The sequence below is a fragment of the Phocoena sinus genome, chromosome 6 (assembly GCF_008692025.1).
Source record: "Phocoena sinus isolate mPhoSin1 chromosome 6, mPhoSin1.pri, whole genome shotgun sequence".
Lineage (NCBI taxonomy): Eukaryota > Metazoa > Chordata > Mammalia > Artiodactyla > Phocoenidae > Phocoena > Phocoena sinus.
Window position 1 is genome coordinate 33,350,915 of NC_045768.1, and position 22,412 is coordinate 33,373,326.

Sequence of the window (22,412 nt, forward strand, 5' to 3'; positions counted from 1 at the left end):
CCAGCCTCTGCGTGGTTATGCCAACTGTTCATTCACTCACTCATTCGACAAAATTTACTGAGCTCCACTGTGGGTCTTGTCCTTGGAGAGTGCACAGTCTAACAGGAAGACACAATTATAGAAGGAGGGCCCAGGTACATCAGGAGGGGTGAGGACAGGGGATTGTGTGTGTTCAAGTGAGGGACACCTGAACTGATGTGGGGAGATGATCTGGAAGCAGCTCAGAGGAGGTGAGATCTGAGCTGAATCCTGCAGCAGGATAACGGGTGTGCTTAGACCCGTAGGCAAGGACAGGAGGGTACTCTGGTCAGAAAGGCAGGATGGCAGAGGCATGGGAGGAGTATAACTGCTGAGTGCAGGTGAGCATGGCAGTACAGTGTGGGAGTTGGGAGGAAATAAGGTTGACAAAGTTGGCAGGCCTTTTCGGGCAGTGGGAAGTGGGGGAGTGGCCATGAGATTTAGGTTTGTGGAATATCATTATGGAGAATGGGCAGGGAGACAGGCTGGGGTTGCAGCTCTCCACATTTTTGCCAGATTCGGTCCACTCTTGGAGAAGAGGCCAGACAGGCCCAGTTCCCCTGCAGCTGGGGAAGCCAGTTCACCAAGCTCTCCCTCCAAGCTCCGCAGGCTGAGTGACCCGGTGCTGTTCAGGTTCACGTCCCAGAAGGTATTTGTAAGTTCAAAACAGAGTTCAACCTTGGCTCTGCCTCCACAGGGAGGAGGGAGGCCCTGGGTTTAGATGAAGCACAAAACCGCTTCCGTAAAGGAGGGGAACGCCACAAGAGATTCATTGGAAAAGCTGCCTCGCAGATGCAGACCTCATGCCGGCATTACGGTCTTGTAAACCTGGCGCCGCCGGCCCCTTTCTTCTTGTTGTTCTTTCCTTTTAGTCCAAGGCTCCTTCCAGCTCTGAGCCCAGAAAGATTGCGCCAACCCCAAACGCTGCAAAACAGAACTCTTCTGCCCTCTGGCGGCAGACGAAGGAAGAAATTTTGCTGGGAAAAGGCATCTGTTTTCCTCTTCCTGGTATTGGGTGCGTGTCTGTCTCCCCAGAGTCCCAGCCAGGCAGTCGCTCAAGCTTCCCTGGAGAGGGTCTGGCCCAGATGGGATTCTCAGCCGCCAGCAGGGGACATTCCAGCCAGAAGGTGGCAGCAGGCCTCTGGCGAGAGGTGCCCCCGCCCGCCTCTGCTGACCACGGCTACGCCACACTTCTTGGCATGGGGTCCGCTATCTCATCTCGAAGGACCTTCTGTGCATGTGTGTTTGGGGCTGGGAAGGGTAGACGTGAGTCAGACATGGGCCCTGCCTGTGGGGAATGAGAACACAGAGAGGGAGCTTACCCAGCTCTGAAGCAGAATCACACGAACTCTGCGATGTGGGAAGCAGCGTGGTGTAGGGGAAAGCGGGAGGGCAGCAGGATTCAGGCAGACCTGGGCTCCGACCCTGGGGCCACCTCTCACCAGCTGGGTGACCTTGGCCTGTTGTGTGATGTAAAGTGGTTAAATGATTACAACTGTAATAGCTAACATTTATGTGGTGCTTCCTTTGGCCAAGCACTGTTCTAGGTGCTTTATGTATGTTTTATATTTATATATATTAACTCATTTAATCCTCCACAGCCCTTGAAGTAGATATAATCATATCCCCATTTTAGAGATGAGGCAATGAAGGCACGAAGAAGCTAAAATTCTTTCTCCAGGTAATGCAGCTAGTGGGTGGCAGAGCTGGATTGGAAACTAGACAGGGCAGTGGCTTGCCTTTGTGATGGTGTGTATGCAGGGCCAGCACAGTGCCTGGCAGCAGAAGAAGGCCTTTGATTATAAGCAGCTATTACAACTTTAATAGTTAATGATTCAATAGTTAGTAACTAAATGATTACATGAGCTGTCTCCTCATCACTGCCCCATGTTTAGTGTCACTAATTGTCCATCTTCCTGGCAGATTTGGACATGTGAGCGTGGCACACCTCCTTTTGGATCACGGTGCTGATGTGAATGCCCAGAACCGGCTGGGGGCCAGTGTGCTCACCGTGGCCTCTCGGGGTGGCCACCTGGGCGTGGTGAAGCTGCTCTTGGAAGCCGGTGCCTTTGTGGACCATCACAAACCCTCAGGCGAGCAGGCGGGGGACGGCAGGGACGAGCTCCTGGACGTCACGGCCCTAATGGCCGCAATCCAGCACGGACATGAGGCTGTGGTACGTCTGCTGATGGAGTGGGGTGCAGACCCCAACCACGCGGCCCGCACTGTGGGCTGGAGCCCGCTGATGCTGTCAGCACTCCTCGGGAGGCTTGGAACGGCCCAGCAGCTGGTGGAGAAGGGGGCCAACCCGGACCACCTCAGCGTGCTGGAGAAGACCGCCTTCGAGGTCGCACTTGACCGCAAGTACAGGGACCTTGCAGACTACCTGGACCCGCTGACCACTGTCAGACCCAAGACAGGTCAGGCTGCGCCACCGCTAAACTACTCCCTCGTCCCGCCGTGGCCTCACAGAGGACCCCAGATTGTGTTTAAATGGCAAACGCCAAGGGGTGTCCAAACAGAAGGGCATGTGGAAATCGCAGTCCAGCCTGCGGGGTAGTGGGACTTAAGATGTGCCGTGGGGGAGAATCAGGCAGGGGTGCCTGCCACGTGCAGGTTCCTGGCCCACCCTCCCTCCAGAGAGTGATTTGGTAGCTCTCAGAAGAGCCTGGAAACCTGCACAGCAAGGCCCCTCCTTCCTAACCAGCTGATTCTGGTGCAGGAGGTTCTGAGATCCTTCTAGAATGGGTCAGCAAACTTCTGTAAAGGACCAGATAATAAATATAGTATTTTAGGCTTTGTGGGCCACACAATCTCTGTCGTAACCACTCAGTTCTGCTAGAATGAAAGCAGCCTACGTGATATGTCAAGGAGTGGGTGGGGCTGTGACCAGGAAAACCATCATTCTAAAAACAGGCACAGGGGTAGTTTTGGCAACCCCTGCTCTAGAACAGTGTGCCTAACCTCAGTTGCCAATGACCAGTGCCCAGAGACTAATTCACATAAAATTTAGCCTACTTTTCTGTTGTGTTTTTTCAACACCTATTAGTGTATCCTGTTTCTTTTTTCTTTTTGCCATCTTTCTGGCACTTAAAGAGATGTCTAAACTTGCCATCTTTCTGGCACTTAAAGAGATGTCTAAACAATCCTTAGCAAATCTGCTACAGGACATATGTTTCAAAACCTCTAGTTCATCATGTGCAGTAGAATTGTGTAATGCAGAGTCACACAGCCTCAATACCCTCTGTCTGTGATGCTCTGATTTCAGTGGCAGGCCTGAGACAGCCTGGGCTGTAAGGCTGGGCTGCAGCATGTGAGCACGTAGGACTGAAAGGTAAAAATTGGAAGAAAAGGTCGTCAGACAGACAGGCTAAACAGACTTGAAAGTGTTGAAAGGTTTGAACCATCCAAAGAATATGCAGTAGTCCTGTCAATCACTTTGTAAATCAACTACACTTCAATTAAAAAAAAAATTCAAATGGCCAATAAAAAAAAGTTCCATCGATCAAAAGATGCTGCACATTTGGGAAATGCTTATTAGAAATACACTATCGGGTCAAAATACTCTGAAATAAGCATGTTGAAAAACCCTGTAACAACAGAGAGATGGTGAAAATGAAGAGAACACCAAACTGAAAGGAAAAAGAAGTAAAGTTTAGGAAAACCTGTCTGGAGCCAGGAGACCTTAACTTTGTGCAGATTGGACAAGTGAGGTCCAGAGAGGAATAGAGGCTGGTCAAAGGTCACATACCGGTTAGAAGCTGAGTGACAATCAGAAGGTGAGGGAATCCATGGGAAGAGCACGGGGACGTGACTCCGCCCAGTCGGAGCACTTGTAGGGCCGCTGGGAGCTGGGCATGCTTGTAACTCTCTCTGAGCCTTCCTTTGCCTCTTGTGTAAAATGGGGTTAATGACAACTACCAGGTGGTCATGAGCAGAAAATAAGCTGGCCTCTGGGGTGTGAGCCCTTGGGCTAGAATGTAATAGCAGTTCAGTGTTAGGTCCTGGGGAAGAGTTGCAGTTGGAAGGTAGGGCTCCAGCCTCACACAGGGTATTTTCCTTGACGCAAGGCTGCTGCCCTCCTTTAAAGGCTTTGGTTCCGTTTGTCTCTGTAGCCAAGATCGGGAAGGGAACTGCCTTCTCACGTCCCTGCTCTGCCAATAGGCAGACTCTTACCTCACCCCCACCCCGGGGAGGTTGGCTTCAGCCATGTTGCAGGTGAGGGAGATCAGGCAACTCGCTCAAGGCCTCCACCCTAGAAGTCGACAGTCTGGAACTTGCACCCTGCCTGTAGCCACTGAGCTGTGCCTCTCGTACTGCTTATTCTCCTCCTTCCTCAGATTTCCCCCAGCCGGCGTTCTGGGGTCTTAGCTCCCCACGTGCCTCCTTAGGGACTGCCCTGGCACCCTGGGAAGGTGATGCCCTCATCTCCTCAAGGTGCGGCAGGGAAGACACAGTGGTGGGCGTGCCCAAGGTCCCCTCTACCAGGATCCACCCAGCCTTGCCTGTGCTGGCCAAGGGACCTTGGACCAGCTGCCTGCGTTCTCTAAGCTTCTGTTCCGTCATCCATAAGTGGGTGACGGGAGTACCCCCTGCCTCACAGGACTGCTGTGAGGATCAAGTGAGGTCATCCCAGCCCAGAGGGAGCGCGTGAGAGATGCTGGCAGCTGCCTCACCCCTGTTACTGTAGTCATTCTATTTGATGGGACTGGGTCATGGTTACCAGCAGACTTCCCCATCGAGCAGACCAGGGTTTGAGGCTCAGCTCTCCCACTTTGTGGCTGGGCGGCCTTGTTGTATTCATTGTCCCTCCAGGACTCCAGTGTCCTCTTTCATAAAACAGCCATAATAAATGCACTTACCTTGTGAGGTCCTATGAGCTGTGGTAAGATAATGCCTGTAAAATACATACCCCAGTGCCTGGCACATAAAGAGCAGTGAGTGGAAGCTACCAAAATGGATTTTTATTGACCATTCATTCATTCTGTTACTCTGCAAGTATTTGAGTGCCTACTATGTACCAGGCACTGTTCTAGGCACCAGCAAACAAATCAGACCTAATCCCTGCGCTTGAGGACGCTGGCCTCTGTAGGCGAGACAGCCAAGAAACAGGAAATAAGCGTATTAAATAAAATAAGTTACATAGTACGGTAGATGGAAGTACCGTGGTGGGGAAGAAAACAAACAAGGGCGGGGTGGAGGGTGTGGGAGCAGTGGAGTTGGGGCGATACAGGCCACCGTATGAAATAGGGCCATTGGGTGGCCGCCTTGAGGTGAGAGTTCAGCCTACTTGCAGGAGCTGAGGAAGTGTTCCATGCGGCCTCTCAGGGAAGAGCCTTCTGGTAGGACAACAGCAAGGGCAAAGGCTGTGTTACTAATAATGACAGATTATTTTTTTTTTTTTTTTTTTTTATTATTTTTTTTTTTTTTTTTTTTTTTTTTTTTTTCTTTTTTTGCAGTACACGGGCCTCTCACTGTTGTGTGCTCTGCAACTGGCCATGGCTCGCGGGCCCAGCTGCTCCGCGGCATGTGGGATCCTCCCGGACCGGGTCACGAACCCGGGTCCCCTGCATCGGCAGGCGGACTCTCAACCACTGCGCCACCAGGGAAGCCCATGACAGATTATTAAATGAATAACATTAGGCCCCAGCTTTTTTTGTGAGATGCCAGAAATCTACCCCCCATCGGGGCCTTGGAGATCCCCAGCTCTCTCCCTTGCATTAGCTGCAGGACAGGATATCTTTGAGGCTGTAACTGTCCTTGTGACACCCTCCCCACCCCCACTGTGGTTGTTCCTTGGGCTATGGAAGGGCCCCTGGAGTTGCTCTGATATTGATGCAAAAACTGGAGCCTGGAGTGAGGAAAGGACCAGCCCAGGGTCACTGGGCATCAGGCACAGCTGCCCCAGCTTCCTGGGGTAGGACTAGACTGTCAGCGATTCATTTGCACCAGAAGGTTGCTTAGCAACCAACACTAGGGCCAGGTGACACACTCTTTTCTGTCAAAGGGTCTTGGCATGAGAAGGCCCTGGCCCACAGCAAATTAGACTCTTAAACACTTAAAGGAACGAGACATATTTTTTGAAACCAAAACACAGTATCATTTCTTAATAGTATTTCAAAGGCAAAATTAGACACTTGGTTCCATGGCCCTGTGTATACTTCCTTGTAAGAGCCCTGGAGTTAACTAGTACCTTTTCTGGGGTGGGTGCTGGTCACTAGGAAAGATAACAAAAATTGCTCTTGTTTTTAGAATAGAGCCTAAGAATTTCTGAAGCATTTTACCATCTATATTATCCACCCCTGCAACAACCACATGGTCCCCATGTTAGTGTGTTGTCCCCATATTAATGATGAGGAGACAGATCTCTCTGGAAACATGCATTCAGATTCGGGTACTCTGACTCCAGACTCCGTGCTCCTTGTGCCACGCTGCACCTTCCTCCCAGCTGCCGGAGGGGGCTGATCTGGACCAGGGATTTGGCCCGGAGTCACAGGTTTCCTCCTGCAGCTGCTCCATCCCCCTGGAGTTAGTCAAAGGAAGTCCTACATTTGCACACCAGCGAAGAACCTGGTCATGAGGATGGATGCTTTCTGACAGGAAGGAGCAGGGTACCCGCTAGCTCCAGCTTCGAGGAAGATGACAGAGAGCAGACGAGGGAGGGGCTAGCCCTGGGTGGGCGCAGCAAGGCCCAGCAAGTCTGGGGTAGGGGTGACTTTCAGAATCATTCAGATGGCTGCTTATTTGGGAAGGAAAGCAAATATTAGCATTGGCTCTTCTGGTGGCCACGACCATGACCTCCTCTGGGATTAGCTGCTCAGTGTCTCAGGGGTCCTCTGCTCTGGAATTACCTCATGGTTGTACATTTAGTTTTTAGACTAAAAGAATCATTGTTTCTTTTTAAAATCTTCATAGGAATCCAGATTTTTCCAAGACTGTACTTTTCCGTTCTATCTGAGAAAGGCCATCCCAAAGTTTGGAGTGCCTAAAAATGACGGCTTTATGAGTTGTGGGATCGGGAAATGGTCTGCTCATTCATGTTTTCTGGGCCAGATGACCTCCCACGGTCTGTGTCTGAAGCATTTTCAGACACTCTGACAGTAGCCCTTCCAGAAGGTCTGCTGGAGTCATCTCAGGTCTCTGATTAGACTGCTTTTGAGAAGCAGATCATTTTTAAAGCTAGGCTGGGTCGTTACACCCTTGTGACTTTTCTGTTGTTTCAAACCTTTCCGTGGTTAACTTGTAAAATCTTTGTTTACCCAGATGAGGAGAAAAGGCGACCTGATATTTTCCATGCATTGAAAATGGGTAAGCGCTTGAGAAAATCTTTTTGGATATTTAAGAATACGGTGCTACTTTTTTCCAACCTAATTAATATTTATAGTCCTTTTCAAGGCCACCCAGAGTATTTGAGAAAGAAACAGGCATTTTGTTGTTTCCTGACTCTAGTTTCACCCAGGGAGGTTCAGACCCTGGAGTCTGGTAGTCATGCTGTTTCACACACAGATTCCAGACTGCTCTCTCAGGCCCCCTCTGCCTCTCTGGCTAAACCCTGTGGCTATGTCCTGGCTTTTACTTACCTCTAAAATGCCTGGCTGCCCACCTACCCGCTCCACTCTCTTTGTAATGAAGGGCTGTTTAGCCTAATATTGCCTCTCCTGAAATAGACACCCCACCTCCAGGAAGCTCGCCCTTATCCTCACCTCTCAGGGAGACCTGAGCTCTCCTTCTGCGTGCGCATTGCCCTTCATCACCATCCTTTTAAGATGTCAGTGACATTTTCTCTCTTTTGGTAAAGCCGTTCGTGTGCTTGCCTCCATCCCTCCTAGACGGAATGATTTGAGAGTGCGGGCTACCTCTGACTCATCTTTGTAGCCCCTGCGATGCCCAGTAGCCCAGTGCAGAGGCTGGCTTAGCACATCTGTTACATGAAACCACTGGGTAAATGATCCTGCGGTTCCAGGCCCACGGATCACCAGGGCTTCTGCTTCTGCTTCTATTTGCAGGAAACTTCCAGCTGGTCAAAGAGATTGCCGATGAAGACCCCAACCACGTGAACCTGGTTAATGGGGATGGGGCGACCCCACTGATGCTGGCAGCTGTCATGGGGCAGCTGCCTCTGGTGCAGCTACTGGTTGAGAGGCATGCTGACGTGGACAAGCAGGACGGCGTGCATGGCTGGACAGCCCTCATGCAGGCCACCTACCACGGGTCAGTGCCAGCTCCACTCCCTCAGTGGGGAGGCTAAGGTGTCCCGGGCTGAAAGAGGGTTCCTGATGGGTTTCTGGTACCGAGATGCTACAGATAAGCCCACCCCCCCAATTATGACGATGTTGAGGCACTCAAAAAAGACTAAAAGCCACGCAGGCTCAGTCTATCCTGCATTCCTACCCTTTGTGTCCAGATTTCCTGTTGCCTTGGCACACAATTTCACCTGTGGTCATGAGAAACCACGCAGAAGGAAGGTTTTATACTGAAAGATAAGTTTCAGTTGAGCAAACAGATTAGTTCTTTTGGAGTTTCACACTGGTGTATATAGCAGCCCCCCTGTTGCCCCTGTTGGGAATGAACATCGGCCATTTGTACCACTGGCTTCTCGTCTGATGGTGAGGCTTGTCCTAGCCCTAGTTTTGCATAGGCGTCAGTGTCGACTGGTGCTTCTGAATCCCTTCTCATCCAGTCATCCCTCTGCCCTCCTGGATACCTCCTTCTTGGGGTGGGCTTGACCAAGAGGCAGGGATCTGCATATAGCCTTATACCTGCTCAGTGATCTGATTCCAAATTAGGGGCTCCACCCTTGTCCTGCTTCAGGTGATCAGAGCAGTCTCCTGCGTCCTTTTGAAGTGGTTTCTTTCCTCATTTGATAGGCCTCAGACTTCCACATCAAACACCCTGGCCTGCGGGAGGCTTCATGTTTCAGCTGCAGGAGTCCTGATTCGGGGCTGGAAGGGCAGGGCCTGCATGTGGTCCTGGGGGCCAGTGGTTTTGGGGCAGAGCCCTTGGTTTTTGGTTTGTGGAAGGAACACTCAGGCTTTGATTTCTGTCATGGCTGGCCACAGTGTAGGGAACCAGGGCTGGGAGACACAGGTTTCCAAGCCCTTTTACAGGTGCAGAGATGCTGCTGTAGTTAAAGCCACCGCTCATGTTGCCCAGAAGCAAGGCCGTGCTTTCCCTTTCAGTGGGTCTCACTCTGGCTTTTTCTTTCTTCCACAGGAACAAGGAGATTGTCAAATATCTGCTAAACCAAGGAGCTGATGTCACTCTTCGTGCAAAAAACGGGTACACGGCCTTTGACCTAGTGATGCTGCTGAGTGATCCTGGTGGGTTGTTTCTGGAAAAGAGTTTTAAGCCTGCTGGGTTCTCTGGCTGGGAATTGAGATAATCACCTGTGATTAAGCTTATTCAAGGGGGAAGCCACTCTCAGACTCCCAGAGCTCCCCACACAGCCTCAGGCAAGTCTTCACTCCTCCCAAGGAGGGTGGAGCTGGGACTAGGTAGTCCCTGAGGCCTCTCTCGGCTCCAGCCTTCTGGGAGTCTCCAGGAGGGAAGGCCTTGGCAGACTGCACAAATCCTAGATTGGTATTTGTGCTCCCAGCCAGAAACTGATTGCCTCTGGAGGAAACTGGCCCCTCTCACGAGCAGAATCAGAGTAAGCAGTGACCCTCGTGGCTTAATTGTGTAGGTGGAGGCTGCAGGTCAAGGGTCCTGTGCTGGAGGTGTCGCCATTGCTAAGCCCCCAGCTGGCACCTCAGACCCTCCCCCACTTTGACAGGCCTTCCTCTGGGACCTGGGGCTTCCAATTAGCCAGCTCAGGGGGCAGGGTCTGTCTTACCTATTGTCTCTCTCGTGACCCCCGAGTTTCACCTCAGAGCGGGAGAAGCTGGGAGGCCTTCCTGGCCCGCAGGCTCTGAGCCCTGAGCCAGATTCTAAGCAGCTGGCGGTGGAGGGGAGGACTTTGCCTCCTCGGTGTCTGATGGAGGGACTCCTGCGGCCTCCCTTAGCTGTGGAGGTGGCAGGCCCTTCCTTACCGCCAGCATCATCTCCCCCGCCACCCTCCCCTCCTGCGGGCCCCACACATCACAGATACGTGCTGGTCCTGTTGTATCCTTGGAGAGCAGCGAGGAAGCAGAGCTGCTTGTAGAGGGGAGGAGCCCGGAGTCTGGGAAGACTTGAGCCCTGCTAGAGAGATAGGGCCCTCCACCCAAGTGCAGCGAACTCGCTCCTCACGTAGCTACGGTTCACATCATTCAGGATCAGTCTCCCTGGGACCCCGGCCTCCTCTCCCTCCCTCCTCCACACGCTTTCCTCTGACAGACTCCTCTCTTTCCCTGTGTCTCTTCCCGCTCCCCCCTTCTCCCCCACTCCCTTTCCCAATGAAACAATCTACCCCAATGGATGTTTTTTTTTCCTAGTGGGTTTTCAAATGAAGTTTTTGCCTGAAATTTTCAAAGAAACACATGCTTATTATTGAACACTTGGAGAGAAAAAAAGGAAACAGTCATCAAGAGAAAAGCATATTAATAGTTGGTAGTATTTTCTTCTCAGTCCTGTTTGTTGTTTTTTCAATAGCCTAGTTGAGTTAATAATAACTAATACTACTTAACCTTTCTTAAGCACTTACCGTATGTTAGGAATTACCTCAAATCCTCCAGATACCTTTATGTGGTGGTACTAATGTCACCTCTTAATCTACCTGCAGTTACATGGCCAGGGAGGAACAGAGGCAGAATTCAAACCTCGGTCATCTGGCTGTAGAGCCTGTACTTTTTTTTTTTTAAACAACAGCTGTTTTATTTTACTTATTATTTGTTTTTAATAAATTTATTTATTTATTTATTTATGGCTGTGTTGGGTCTTCGTTGCTGTATGTGGGCTTCCTCTAGTTGCAAGTGGTCTTCGTTGCGGTGCACGGGCTTCTCACTGCTGTGGCTTCTCTTGTTGCGCAGCACGGGCTCTAGGCACGTGGGCTTCAGTAGTTGTGGTGCACGGGCTTAGTTTCTCCGCGACATATGGGGTCTTCCCGGACCAGGGCTCGAACCCGTGTCCCCTGCATTGGCAGGCGGATTCTTAACTACCGCGTCACCACGGAAGTCCCGAGCCTGTACTTTTTTAAACTCACCACCCCTCTGCCTTCCTGGTAGGACAGGACTTCTGGCTTTTATTTCTGGTTAAATGGGTTAAGCCCTGCTCACCTGTTTGCCACCTTTTGAAGAGCCAGTGGAGGGGCAGGGACGCCTTGATCCTGGAGTAACACAGGCTCTGGAGCTGTGGGGCTGAGTTCTCAGGCTGATGGGGGTCATCTTGGGCCCCCACCCCATGGCCCGACAGACATATTTGCAGGTAAAATGCTGCCTTTTGTGTCCATAGACACGGAACTTGTTCGACTGCTGGCATCTGTCTGCATGCAGGTGAATAAAGACAAAGGCCGGCCCAGCCACTCACCACCCCCGCCCCACTCGAAGGTCCGACAGCCCTGGAGTGTCCCAGTGCTGCCTGATGACAAAGGCGGACTTAAGGTTTGACTTTTCTTGTCTTAAATGGCGTTAGAGAGCCAGGCTAGAATGGGTGAAGCGGGGAGATGCTTGCCGCTTCCTTGTTACCCAGGGCTGGTGTAGGCTGGGGTGGGGGGCCCAGTAGGGGCAGGAAGTAAGCTGGAGGTGAGCAATAGGGAACGGTGGGGACCAGGGAAAACTGGGGTGATCGTAACCACTTAGTGGCCTTAGTCGCTGCTTTGCAAGTATGTGGGTCCATGTTGCCACATGTTCCCATCTTTTTCAGGAGAAGCTAGAAACCCAGATTCTGATGCAGAGACACAATTTGTAAATGTAGGGAATTTAAACATTTTTTTTGCATGATGTAGTACTGAGCTGGCCAACCTTGAACACCTCTTCTTCCAGGCCATCTGTCTGTGGCCTGTGCTTTAGTGTGGAAAGTATTTGCTGATTGCACCGTTCTAGGATCTCCCTGTGGTCCACAGACCCCCGTCAGCTTCTTCCGGAAACCTCAAAACCCAGCTCCAGTTGCCTGTTCCTAAACTGCAAGCTGAATGTTTCTCTTTGAATTTCTTATCCTCCGAGCCCTGCTCTGCTTGTTGGAAATCAAAATTATTTTTTCCCTTGTCCTGGCTGGGGTTCTAGCACCTTCTCAGATCTGCAGACTTAGCATTCTTCTCATGTTCGTCGCTCACTCAGGCCCCTGGATTCTTCCTCACAGTGTTGTTTGCATAGATCTCTTCATTCCTGCCTCACTGCCATCTCTGTAGGCCAGGCTCTCACAGCCTCCCTTTGGCGCTGTGCCAGTAACCCCTGAGTTATCGTGGGATTATGTAGACACCCTAGGGGTGGCACCTGTCCTCTCTTTAGGTGGGAAGGCATCAGCTACAGGAGCAGATGGTCCAGGCGTTGGTGTGGACACCCTGACACCTCTCACATTGTTACTGGAATAGGGGGAAGGAGGTTATGCAGTAATAGATGTTAAGGTGTTTGGTATTGCCTCTGTGTCCACCTGTCTGTCCCTGTTTGACTGTAAGACATTGAGCAAATTGATATCCCTGGGTCTGTGTTTCTCTATCTGTGCAATAAGGAGATTGATTGGAAGAGGGTTAGCAAATAGGGTTCACTGCCAACTCCAGCCTATTGGAAAGGCCCCCTAAGGGCTGGGTCAGGAAGGATTTAGAGAGAACCATGGCTTTTGGGAAAGGGTGCTATGGTTGATTGGTAATGCCTGCAGTGGGCCCAGGAGAGGGGAAGGGAAGCACGTGTGGAGTGTGGTCACTGTCCCTGGGCTAGGTGTTCTTGGGGCATGACCTCTGCTCTGCACTTCCTTGGCAGTCCTGGTGGAACCGAATGTCCAATCGGTTCCGGAAGCTCAAACTGATGCAGACACTGCCCCGTGGGCTGTCCAGCAACCAGCCATTGCCTTTCTGTGATGAGCCAGAGCCAGCACTGGACTCCACAATGAGGGCGCCCCCCCCAGACAAGATGAGCCGCTCTGGGCTCCCCGACGTGACCCCCACGACCAAAGACAATGGTAAGAAGAAGTTGCATGTGTGGTAGAATTTCCAGAATGGTCAAACCCGGAACCTTTTTGCCCTTACCCTATTCCCTTTGTCCCACCTCCTGGGCTGATGCCAGAGGTGAGATGCTGTTGGAATGTGACACTGGGGCAGAGTGGCTGGTCTGGCAAAGAAGGGACATAATTGCTGTCAGTGTGGTAGAATGGGGAAGCTGGTGGCACGAGTCCCAGGCTCCTGTCCCACATGCCCTGTTGAGAGACCACTGGCCAGTCACTGCCTCTCTCTTGCCTTCGATCGGCGATTTTCCCACCTGCCGAATGTGATTGGTCTTGCACCGACAGTGTTTTGAAATAGAGTGAATTACCAGGGTTGGGCTGGGGGTAGTGAGCTCCCCACCACTGGAGGTATTCAACAGATTGGATGACTTTGCCAGGGCACTGAAGGAGATTCCCACACTGATTGGGACGTCAATTAGATCAGATCCCTTCTAACAGTCAGACTTCCCACACCCAGACTAGATCCTTTGGCACCACTGTTTGAGACAGACTATTGAGCTGCAGGTACCACTGTCTGACCCAGCATGACAGTGGTTTATGGAAAAGCTGAAAACACACTCTAAGATAACTTTTAAGTGCTTTCCTTCTATTCAGATATAGAATACCAATTATTATTAAGTATTCAATCACTCAGGAGAGTTGGTTTTCCAGGATGAAGGCTGACCTGGTCATTTGTCCTCATGCCATGAACTCTTTGTGGGGTGGGGGTGGGGTCATTTCAGGAAACTTCTATTTGTTTCTCAGGTCCTGGGAGCACAAGAGGAGAAAAGGAAGATGTGTTATTGACAACCATGGTGAGTGTGGGGCTTTTCTAAAAGCATTTCAGGTCTCTACCAATCGTTAGGGGATTGATTTCTAAGAAGGGATGTAGGCATTTGTCTTTCTCTGTGGTGGTTACAGATGGGGTCGATATCAAAATGTGTAACAGTGGGTATATCTCTGGCACCGAGAAATCAGGACAGATGCCAGCCCTGAATTGCAGGTAAGGCTGTGCTTGTGCTTAGCAGCCAGAGGTAATCCCCAATCATGTTCTCAGGGAGGCAGTACTGAGGACAGGGGCCTTGTAGGCATAGGAATTGATGGGTGACATTGAACTCACCCTTTTGGTTACGGAAAGCCAAGGAGAGAGAAGTCAAAGAGGAGGGTATGTTTCCAGCCTGAGAGAGGCCTCAGTTTCCTCATCTATAAATTAGAGATGTATCAGGATTAGGTTCAGCTACGAGTAACAGAAAATCCCCAAATAACTGGCATAAATATATGACAGCATCGCATTTCTGTCAAGTAAGTGAAGTTCAAGACTAGTTTATTGTTCCATAGAGTTTGGGACCTAGGTTCCTTTTACCTGTTGGTCTACCAGCCATGGCTACTACTACCAAGGTCACCTTTTGGTCCAAGATGCCTGCCAGAGCTCTGCCCATTACTACCTCACTCCAGCTGACAGGAAAGATGAGGGGAGAAGAGGTGACCATAGGCACATGCCAGGTGTCTTTAAAGAAGTTTCCTGGAAACTCACACATCACTTTTGCTTACATTAAATGGGCCAGAATTTAGTCACATGGCCCATTCACACTGCACAGGAGGCTGGGAAATGAAGTCTTTGTTCCGAGTGGTCGTGTGCCCATCTAAATATCAGGTGTGTCTGCTGAGGAGGATATCGAGGATGGACATTAGGTGATAGCTAGCCTTCTCTAACTTAGGGGATGATCTCTCATGGTTGTGGTCTTTCAATGAGATCATCCCCAGGAAGTTCTTAACATAGTGGCTGGCCCAGAATGAGCTCTCATTTATCTACTGTGTGACCTTGGACATGTTACCTCACTTCTGTGGGCTTCATTTCTCTTCTCTGAAGTGAGAGTCTCCTGGTTGGAGTTGGGCTCAAGTCCCTTTAGCTCTGAGGCCTTAATCTGGAGGCTGGCCAGGAGAGGGCAGTATTGGAGAGAAGAAGGGAGCAGAGGAGCCCCCAAAAGACTAAGGTGCCCCAGGACCTGCGGAGCCCTGACCAGGATCTGCCTTCTCTGCCCTGCTGTGTAATAGGCGTAAATTGGTGTCCGCACACTGACTGTGGGACTTGTACCACCCAACATTTAATAATGTTATTAAATAGCAATAATTACTTTCAGTATGAAGACAGAAATGCTGTTATTGAAATTTTGGAAGATGCAGTAAAGTATAAAGAAAAATAAAATTGCCCTTGATCACACATCCAGATATAATCATGATTGACATTTTGTGGCATATATCTTTTGAGTATTTTCCCTAATCATTTTTTCACATCTGTGAATATGATATCGTGTTATATATAATAAACAAATACTTAACACAGCACTAAGTATGTACCAGTCAAATGCTTATTAAGTATTTGTAGCACTTTACATGTATTCACTCACTTAATATCCCCAACAACCATGCCAGGTCAGGCACTGTTATCCTCCCCATATTGTGCTGAACCTGGTATATTAACAGTTTGTCATGACCATCTTTTCTGTGTCAGAAATACTCTTTGGTCCCATCACATCCAATGGCTGCAGGATGAACATTCCATCATGGGACTGTGCCCTCATCTCTTTATCTAAGACTGACCTGCTGGACTTTGGGGTTCCTAGTTTTTCATTGTTTTAACAGCTCTGATGAATACCCTTAGGCAGATGAGGTTGTCGAGGTCCAGAGGGGACAGCCCTTATTCACGGACTCTCAGAAAAGCAGGACAGAGCCAGGGTGGGAACCCAGGATGCCCACCCTCCCATCTTGTTGCTCTCCTGTCCCACCTCCTCATGCCCTCTAGAGGGCACCAGTGTGCCTGCCTGCCCCGTGGCGGTTGGAGGATGGCCACGGGGCTCTGCTGAGTGGGCGTTTGCAGCCATCCTTGTGGAGATGCCCACCTGCCTGGCTCCCGAGGCAGGTTTAGCTGTGGTATGCCCTTCCCTGCAAAGCACCATCTGGCACCAAGTTCACTGTCTTTTCTTAATTAAAGTTAGCTTGGACTGTGTGAAAGCTTTTCCTTGACAATCCGCCAGTCATCATTGTGTGGATTTTATACTGACCCCAAATCACATTTTCAAAACTTAAATTGCAGTTAAAAATGTCAGCAGTGGGAGGTGTGGCTGGAGTAGGAAGGAAGTGGTGGGATGGGGGATGGGAGGGTTGGCTGGGTTCACAGAGAGCCAGCCTGGGCCTTCCAGTACCCTCATCCCCTCCTCCTGAAACCCCCAGCTCTGGTCACACCAGTGTCCTTGCAATTCTGTGCACTGGTCTTGCTCCTCTTGCCTCCAGGCCTTTCCACATTCTCTTCCCTCCGTCTGCAGTGCCCTTTCCCCAAACCTCTCTGTTGTCCTTTGGGCTCAGCTCAAGTGCCCCCGCACCCACAAGATGCCCTCTCTACCTGCAGGGAGAGGTGGCCCCTCCCCTGTGCTGCCCCATCACAGCACACGTATCACCTCTTGGCTACCCCACGACTCTCCATACTCCCCGCCCCTGTTGTGTGTTTCTGCTGTGGACAGATACAAGAGAACCTGGGAGTTGGAGCAGAGCAGCTGTGGGAATCGCTTGGTTGCTGGGAAGAGAGCTGAGGACATCATGTGGGTTTCTGGCTTGGGTGGAGGGGTAGGTAGTGCTGCCGTTCTCTGAGAAGCAGGGGAAACCTGGAACCTTCCTCGCAGAGCCGGGAGCCCTCTTGGAGCTTGCCTAACCCACAGCCTGTTTTTTTCAGCTTCGGAATGGAGCCCCCTTCACCAGACTCCCAAGCGACAAGCTGAAGGCAGTCATCCCCCCTTTCTTACCCCCTTCCAGCTTTGAGCTGTGGAGCTCGGATCGGTCCCGGACATGTCACAACGGGAAGGCAGACCCCATGAAGACTGTGCGGCCCCAGAGAGCCAGCAGGGGGCAACCTGTGGGCGGCGGGAGCACAGACACCGTAAGTTGTCCAGCTGACATGCTTTACACGTCACCACTCACTGACATTGTGATGTGTTGCATGCAGAAGGGACCTGAGACCCACTAATCCAGGGGGGCTGAAGCTTTTTATTTTCTTTTAAATGAGTGATATTCTTTTGTCTAATGAAACCCTACCAAAGAACTTAATATGTAAGTAGATTAAAATGTTAGAGTGAATGGAGTGAAAATGGGAGCCCCTCTCCCTGGAACACAGGTTGAAGACCTGATCTAATCCACCCTTCCCTTTAGTAGATGAGGAAACAGCCCAGAGAAGGGAAGTCAGTTGCTGAAGGTCACCCAGCCAAGTTGGGGCGGGGATGCTGGGACCAGAAATCAGGTTCTTGGCCTCTAATTAAGTTCCATACTACATTGCACAGGTCCAGGACCAAGCTCAACACTGGGAGGCAACTATGTGTGCTACTAGTATTTTCTTGCAACCAGAAAGTGTGACTTGTCTCCTTTTGACCACAGTGGTTTCTGACTTGGTGGCCCTCAGTGTGTCTCTGTGATATACTGAGGTAGTCCGTCCCATTGTGGGAGCTGATCTCCATATGTGTAGACTGTAAATAATGTAGGTACAGTAAATGGGCAAACCGAGGATAGGGATTTAGGACCTGACCCTGCCGCTTTGTGTCGACTGATTGGAGAACCTCAGGGCCCCCGTCTCTGTCTGACCCCCACTGCTTGCTGCTGCCTGCCTGGACTGTCGTAATACCAAATCACTAGTTGGAGACCAAGGGCCTGGTGGCTGGAGGTACTCAAAAATGGACAGAGTGGGTTTACATTAGTCCACCACATGGGAGCAGGTGGGTGACCTGTAGGAAACGATGTCACAGGTGCTCAGCCTGAGTTAATGGTCGGTCAAGTTGTCAGCAGATAGATGTGAACTGCCATCCCTTGGGGGACTCCTAGCAGGATGAGCACCGGTGGGCAAGGACGTGCCAGTGGATGCAAGCACCGGCTGGGGTGGGCCAGCTGAACTCCAGGTCCCTCACCACTGTGATCTGTGCATGAGATCCTGCTGTGCAGGAATGAACAGCAAACCCTAACTGTGATATCCACCTTGTTCTTGCAGACTCCCGTCAGGCCAGTTAAATTTCCGTCTCTCTCCAGAAGCCCAGCCTCTCCTGCCAATTCTGGAAACTTCAACCACTCACCTCATTCTTCTGGTGGCTCCAGTGGGGTAGGAGGCATGAGCAGGCACGGTGGGGAGCTGCACAACCGCTCAGGTGGGTACCCAAGCAGGCCACTCTGGGGAGGTGGGAAGATCCCTTGGGGTTGAGGGTGTGAACTGGGGACAGTCCTAGAGACCACTGCATACAACCTGTCTTTCTCGTTGATGTGCCTAAAGGATTTTTCAGTGAATTCACAATTCATAGTTTCTTCTATGCATTTTCTTAGGGCAGGGGAGGGGAAGAAATAATCTATAATGCTTTATTTTCTTGGAAAATTTTACAAGAAACTAAGAGAAATACATGGTGTTTTTGCGGTATTTAAAATCCTTGAAGATTAAACCTTAGATATCTTCTCATCCTGACCCTTCCATGAACAGATGAGGAAACTGAAGCTCAGAGTGGGTGACAGATTTGCCCAGAGACACACAGGAGATTTGCCCAGAGACAATTAAGACTCAAAGCAAATTGCCCCACAGTTATTTGGGGCTTATTAGCATACTTTCTTTTTCTTTAATTTTAATTTTTTTCACATCCTTACATTTGTTTACCATATTCTTTCAGCAAATATTGTTGACCACTTATTAGATGTGAGGCAATGTCTAGGCGATAGAGCATTTAGCAATAAAAAATTCAAAGTTCTGTAGGAAGTTGTATTCTGGTATAAACAAATAATTTTTTAAAAATATGATGATAGTAAATACTATAAAAAACAAAACAAAACACCAGAATATGGGAATAGGTAATGAGGCTGGTTACAGGATATTTTCTGGTCCTCCCCCAGGGGATCCAGGATTAACCAAAGCCAGCTTTGCAGGAAGGCACCCTGCTTTATGCCATTACATAAGGAATGCATGCTTCTTATGGAAAAGCTTGAAAACCAGATAAAGAAAAAAAAAAAAAGTATAATCTCACCCACTAGGGATCATTGTTAACATTTTGGTGTATATCTTCGCAAAGTACTTTAATGCATATTTTTGAAAGCATAATAATAATTTATTAAGCACTTAGTGTGTGCCAGGCACAGTGCCCTTTAAATAGATTATCTCCTTCAGTCCTCCAACAACCTGTGAGGTGTCCTCTCCACTTTACAGAGGAGGGAACTGGGGCTCAGGGGAGTTAAATAACTCGCCCAGGGCCACACAGCTGTGAAGTAGCAGAGCCAGGACCTGCACGCAAGCAGGCTGACTTCCCAGTATAGTCTGCTCTGTAACCTTTTTCCTCTTTGTACCCATTACCATGTTGTAAACACCTCTTTATGCCAATACACGTGTAGCTACAGCATCTTCTAAATAACCAGACAGCCCTCCACTTACATGAGGTGTCAGTTTGAATTCACCAGTTCCCTCTTGTTGAACACCAAGGCTGTTCTCGATTTTTGCTCTTGGAGATCCCACTCTAAGTAATGGCTCCATAGCTCTGCGCTTGCCTGCTTGCTTAGCGATTTGCTTAATGTAAGTGCCTTTGAATCAGGGTGATGGGGGCAGTGGGTGTGCCTGTCTTTGAAGCTTTACACTTTGCCCTCCAGACCTAGTAAGTGCTCTATAAATGTCAGATATCAGTGTTCTCCCTCCAGTGCCCTCCCACACTCTGGATATTATCACTTTCCCCTTTTCCTTCCTAATAATTCAAGGTTGCTGGTAGGTTTGGGGAAACAGGGAGAGGGAACTTGGCAGTCAGGATTCAGTCAGGGAAGCTAACCCCCTGAGTATTATGGAGTGAGAAAGTTATTGACTCAACTGTGGGGGTAGCTGGGGGCGTAGAGATCCAGAAGCGGGGGCTGGATGATGGCAGAGGAGCCCTGGCGTGGCGGCATGTGGAGCTGCTGGCAGGCGCTGCAGCGGGGCTGCTGGGAGAACCCAGGGCAGGGCGTGCTGTCTGTGCCCACTGGCGGCTGACTGAACTGGCCGTGGCTCGGGGGAAAGCGAGGACAAACTGGAGCCTTGATGGCCGTCCACCTGCCAGTTGTCATGCACAGTCCTCCTGTGGTTAGCCCTGACCCAGAGCCAGGGGTGGGGATCTGGGAAACGGGGCTCTGGCTCAGCCAGGTCGGCACCTGATGTCCACCACCCGCACTGCAGTGCTCTGGACCCAGGCAGTCATTCCTATTCCTGTTTCCTCAGGTGGCAGCATAGACAGTGTTCTGTCCCAGATCGCTGCCCAGAGGAAAAAAGCAGCCGGATTATCTGAGCAGAAGCCCAGCCATCGGTCAAGTCCTGTTGGGCCAGCGCCTAGCTCCAGCCCGTCTGAGCTCCTGGTCTCCTCTGCAGGCGGCAGTGTTCCTGGTGGCAAGGTGCTTGTTTCTGTCTGCTCCTCTGATGCTCACAGGTCCTGTTCTAGCATGGTCCACGCCTGGGGAGCACAGGCGGTGCCACTGTCGTGGGATAGGACTAAACCTCCCATCTGGCTGCACCTGGGCTTTCTGAGAAGGGTGGTTACCGAGATCATACCCTGTGCCCTTGGTCTCCTGCACACGTGTGTTCACCTCTCGCCCAATCTCCAGGATACCTCCAGGTGGGAGGGGTGCTGAGGTGTGGTGCGGTGCCGGGGTGAGCACTAAGTTCTCCAGCCCTGCACTGGTCATCCAGCCTCACATGGCACATGCTTTTGTTCACTGATTTAGAGCAAAAGGGTTCAGAGTGTGGGTTCAGGAGCAACTGCCTGGGTTCTAATCGCAGCCTCACACTTTAGCATTTAGAATGGGGCTGGTACCTGGTATGCCTGTATAAGTGTCAGCTCTTACTATTGACAGTCGTAGCAGTAGTATTTGTACTCCTTCCTTATGCATCCACTGTCCACATCTTTGGAGCGTCTGCTCTGTGCCTGGCACTTCCAGCAGTGAGGATCCAGCAGTGAACCAGGGGTTTGGTGACCGTTCTCAGGGTGTCACTACAGACACAGCCGTCTCACACTGGTGTGGTAGGGTCTGTCATGGAGAGGGGAGGATGCTGTGGGGCACGGCTGGGTTTCTGCCGAGGCTTGAGGGCGTCAGTGACATCTAGACAGGGCTCTGAAGGATGAAGTGCCAGATGAAAGGGGCAAGGGTGGGGCAAGGGGGAGACTGTCCCAGGGTGAGGGGACGGCACGTGCAGAGCGCCGGAGATGAGAGTGTGGTGTAGGAAAGGAGCTAAAGGAAGGTTGGTGGGCAGGACAGAGCCAGGGCCTCACCTCCCTGCTCTGGCACCTTTCCTCCATTAGTGCAGCCCCAGAGCAGTCACCACGTTGGTAGCAAACTGTGGGATTTGCAATGCATGGAAAACCCCACATGCCTCTGGGAGGGGAGGTCTTCCAGTGTCTTCAGAATCTTCCCCCTCCACCTCCTGAGTCCCTCCTCCGAGGCTGATTAATGGAGTGAGCCCCCAGAGTGTGGGTACCTAGTCATGAGCATGAACTGGCTCCTTTACCAGATGGCTCTCCAGGTGCCCCTGCAGTGGGGCAGTATAGCCCATTCCCTCCTCTGAGAGGACCCCAAGTCCAGGCACAACCGCACTCTTCATCTTATTTTCTAGATGTCTTAAGCTTTTTCCCTGAGAAAATTTAGATCGTCTGAAGGCCTCACCCTTGGACCTTTGCCCAGAAGTGCCTCCAGAGATTGATGTCTTAATGGATGTATGAGAAATAGTCTTTATTTTCTGCCCAACCACTGTTGGTTATACAACTCTTTTTGTTATTCAAAGTCCCTTACGCAGTTGGACCTGTATAATTAGTTTCTTTACAATATAACTCCAGAAAAAATTTCTCTCTATACATTAGCATATTTTCTATTATGTTAAAAATTACTTGTGTAATAGGATTTATGTAATTAAGTTCCTTTTAGAATTCAGCTCTACGGAAAAAATGTCTCTACTGATACTTCGATACATTTTATTTCATCAGATACTTCGATACATTTTATTTCATCAGATAGTAAGAATTCTATAATTAGCATATTTCACTTTTTGCCTTTGCTGGTAGGAGACTCAGCTACTCATTAAGGTAAATCTGCTACTCTAGAATTTTGATATAGTTTTCCTCTTCTCTGTTGTCTAAAATTTTCTGTTTCTATTTTGATGGTCTTATTAGATGTGTTATATATTGTTAGCTTCTTTTAATTGGTGTTGGAAATAGGTAGGCATCTAAGTTATAAATTATATTAACTATTACCTCACTTGGATGCACCTATCATTTAATCTATATACAAGTGTGTTCTGATGAAAGGAAATTGTGTCTAAAGATGCATTC

The 22,412-nt window shown here is 50.1% G+C and overlaps 1 protein-coding gene across 5 annotated transcripts in view; it reads left to right on the forward strand.

The window, feature by feature from the left end:
- ANKS6 (ankyrin repeat and sterile alpha motif domain containing 6) overlaps positions 1–22,412 on the forward strand; it is a 56,745-nt gene that overhangs the window by 5,743 nt on the left and 28,590 nt on the right. For all 5 annotated transcript variants that reach the window (XM_032635852.1, XM_032635851.1, XM_032635853.1 and 2 more), the window contains exons 2-11: positions 1,942–2,438; positions 7,282–7,326; positions 8,025–8,229; positions 9,232–9,338; positions 11,386–11,534; positions 12,849–13,047; positions 13,834–13,883; positions 16,796–16,999; positions 18,095–18,248; positions 20,315–20,484. In XM_032635852.1, the coding sequence (XP_032491743.1) occupies positions 1,942–2,438; positions 7,282–7,326; positions 8,025–8,229; positions 9,232–9,338; positions 11,386–11,534; positions 12,849–13,047; positions 13,834–13,883; positions 16,796–16,999; positions 18,095–18,248; positions 20,315–20,484 (1,780 nt within the window). The remainder of the gene's footprint in view (positions 1–1,941; positions 2,439–7,281; positions 7,327–8,024; positions 8,230–9,231; positions 9,339–11,385; positions 11,535–12,848; positions 13,048–13,833; positions 13,884–16,795; positions 17,000–18,094; positions 18,249–20,314; positions 20,485–22,412) is intronic.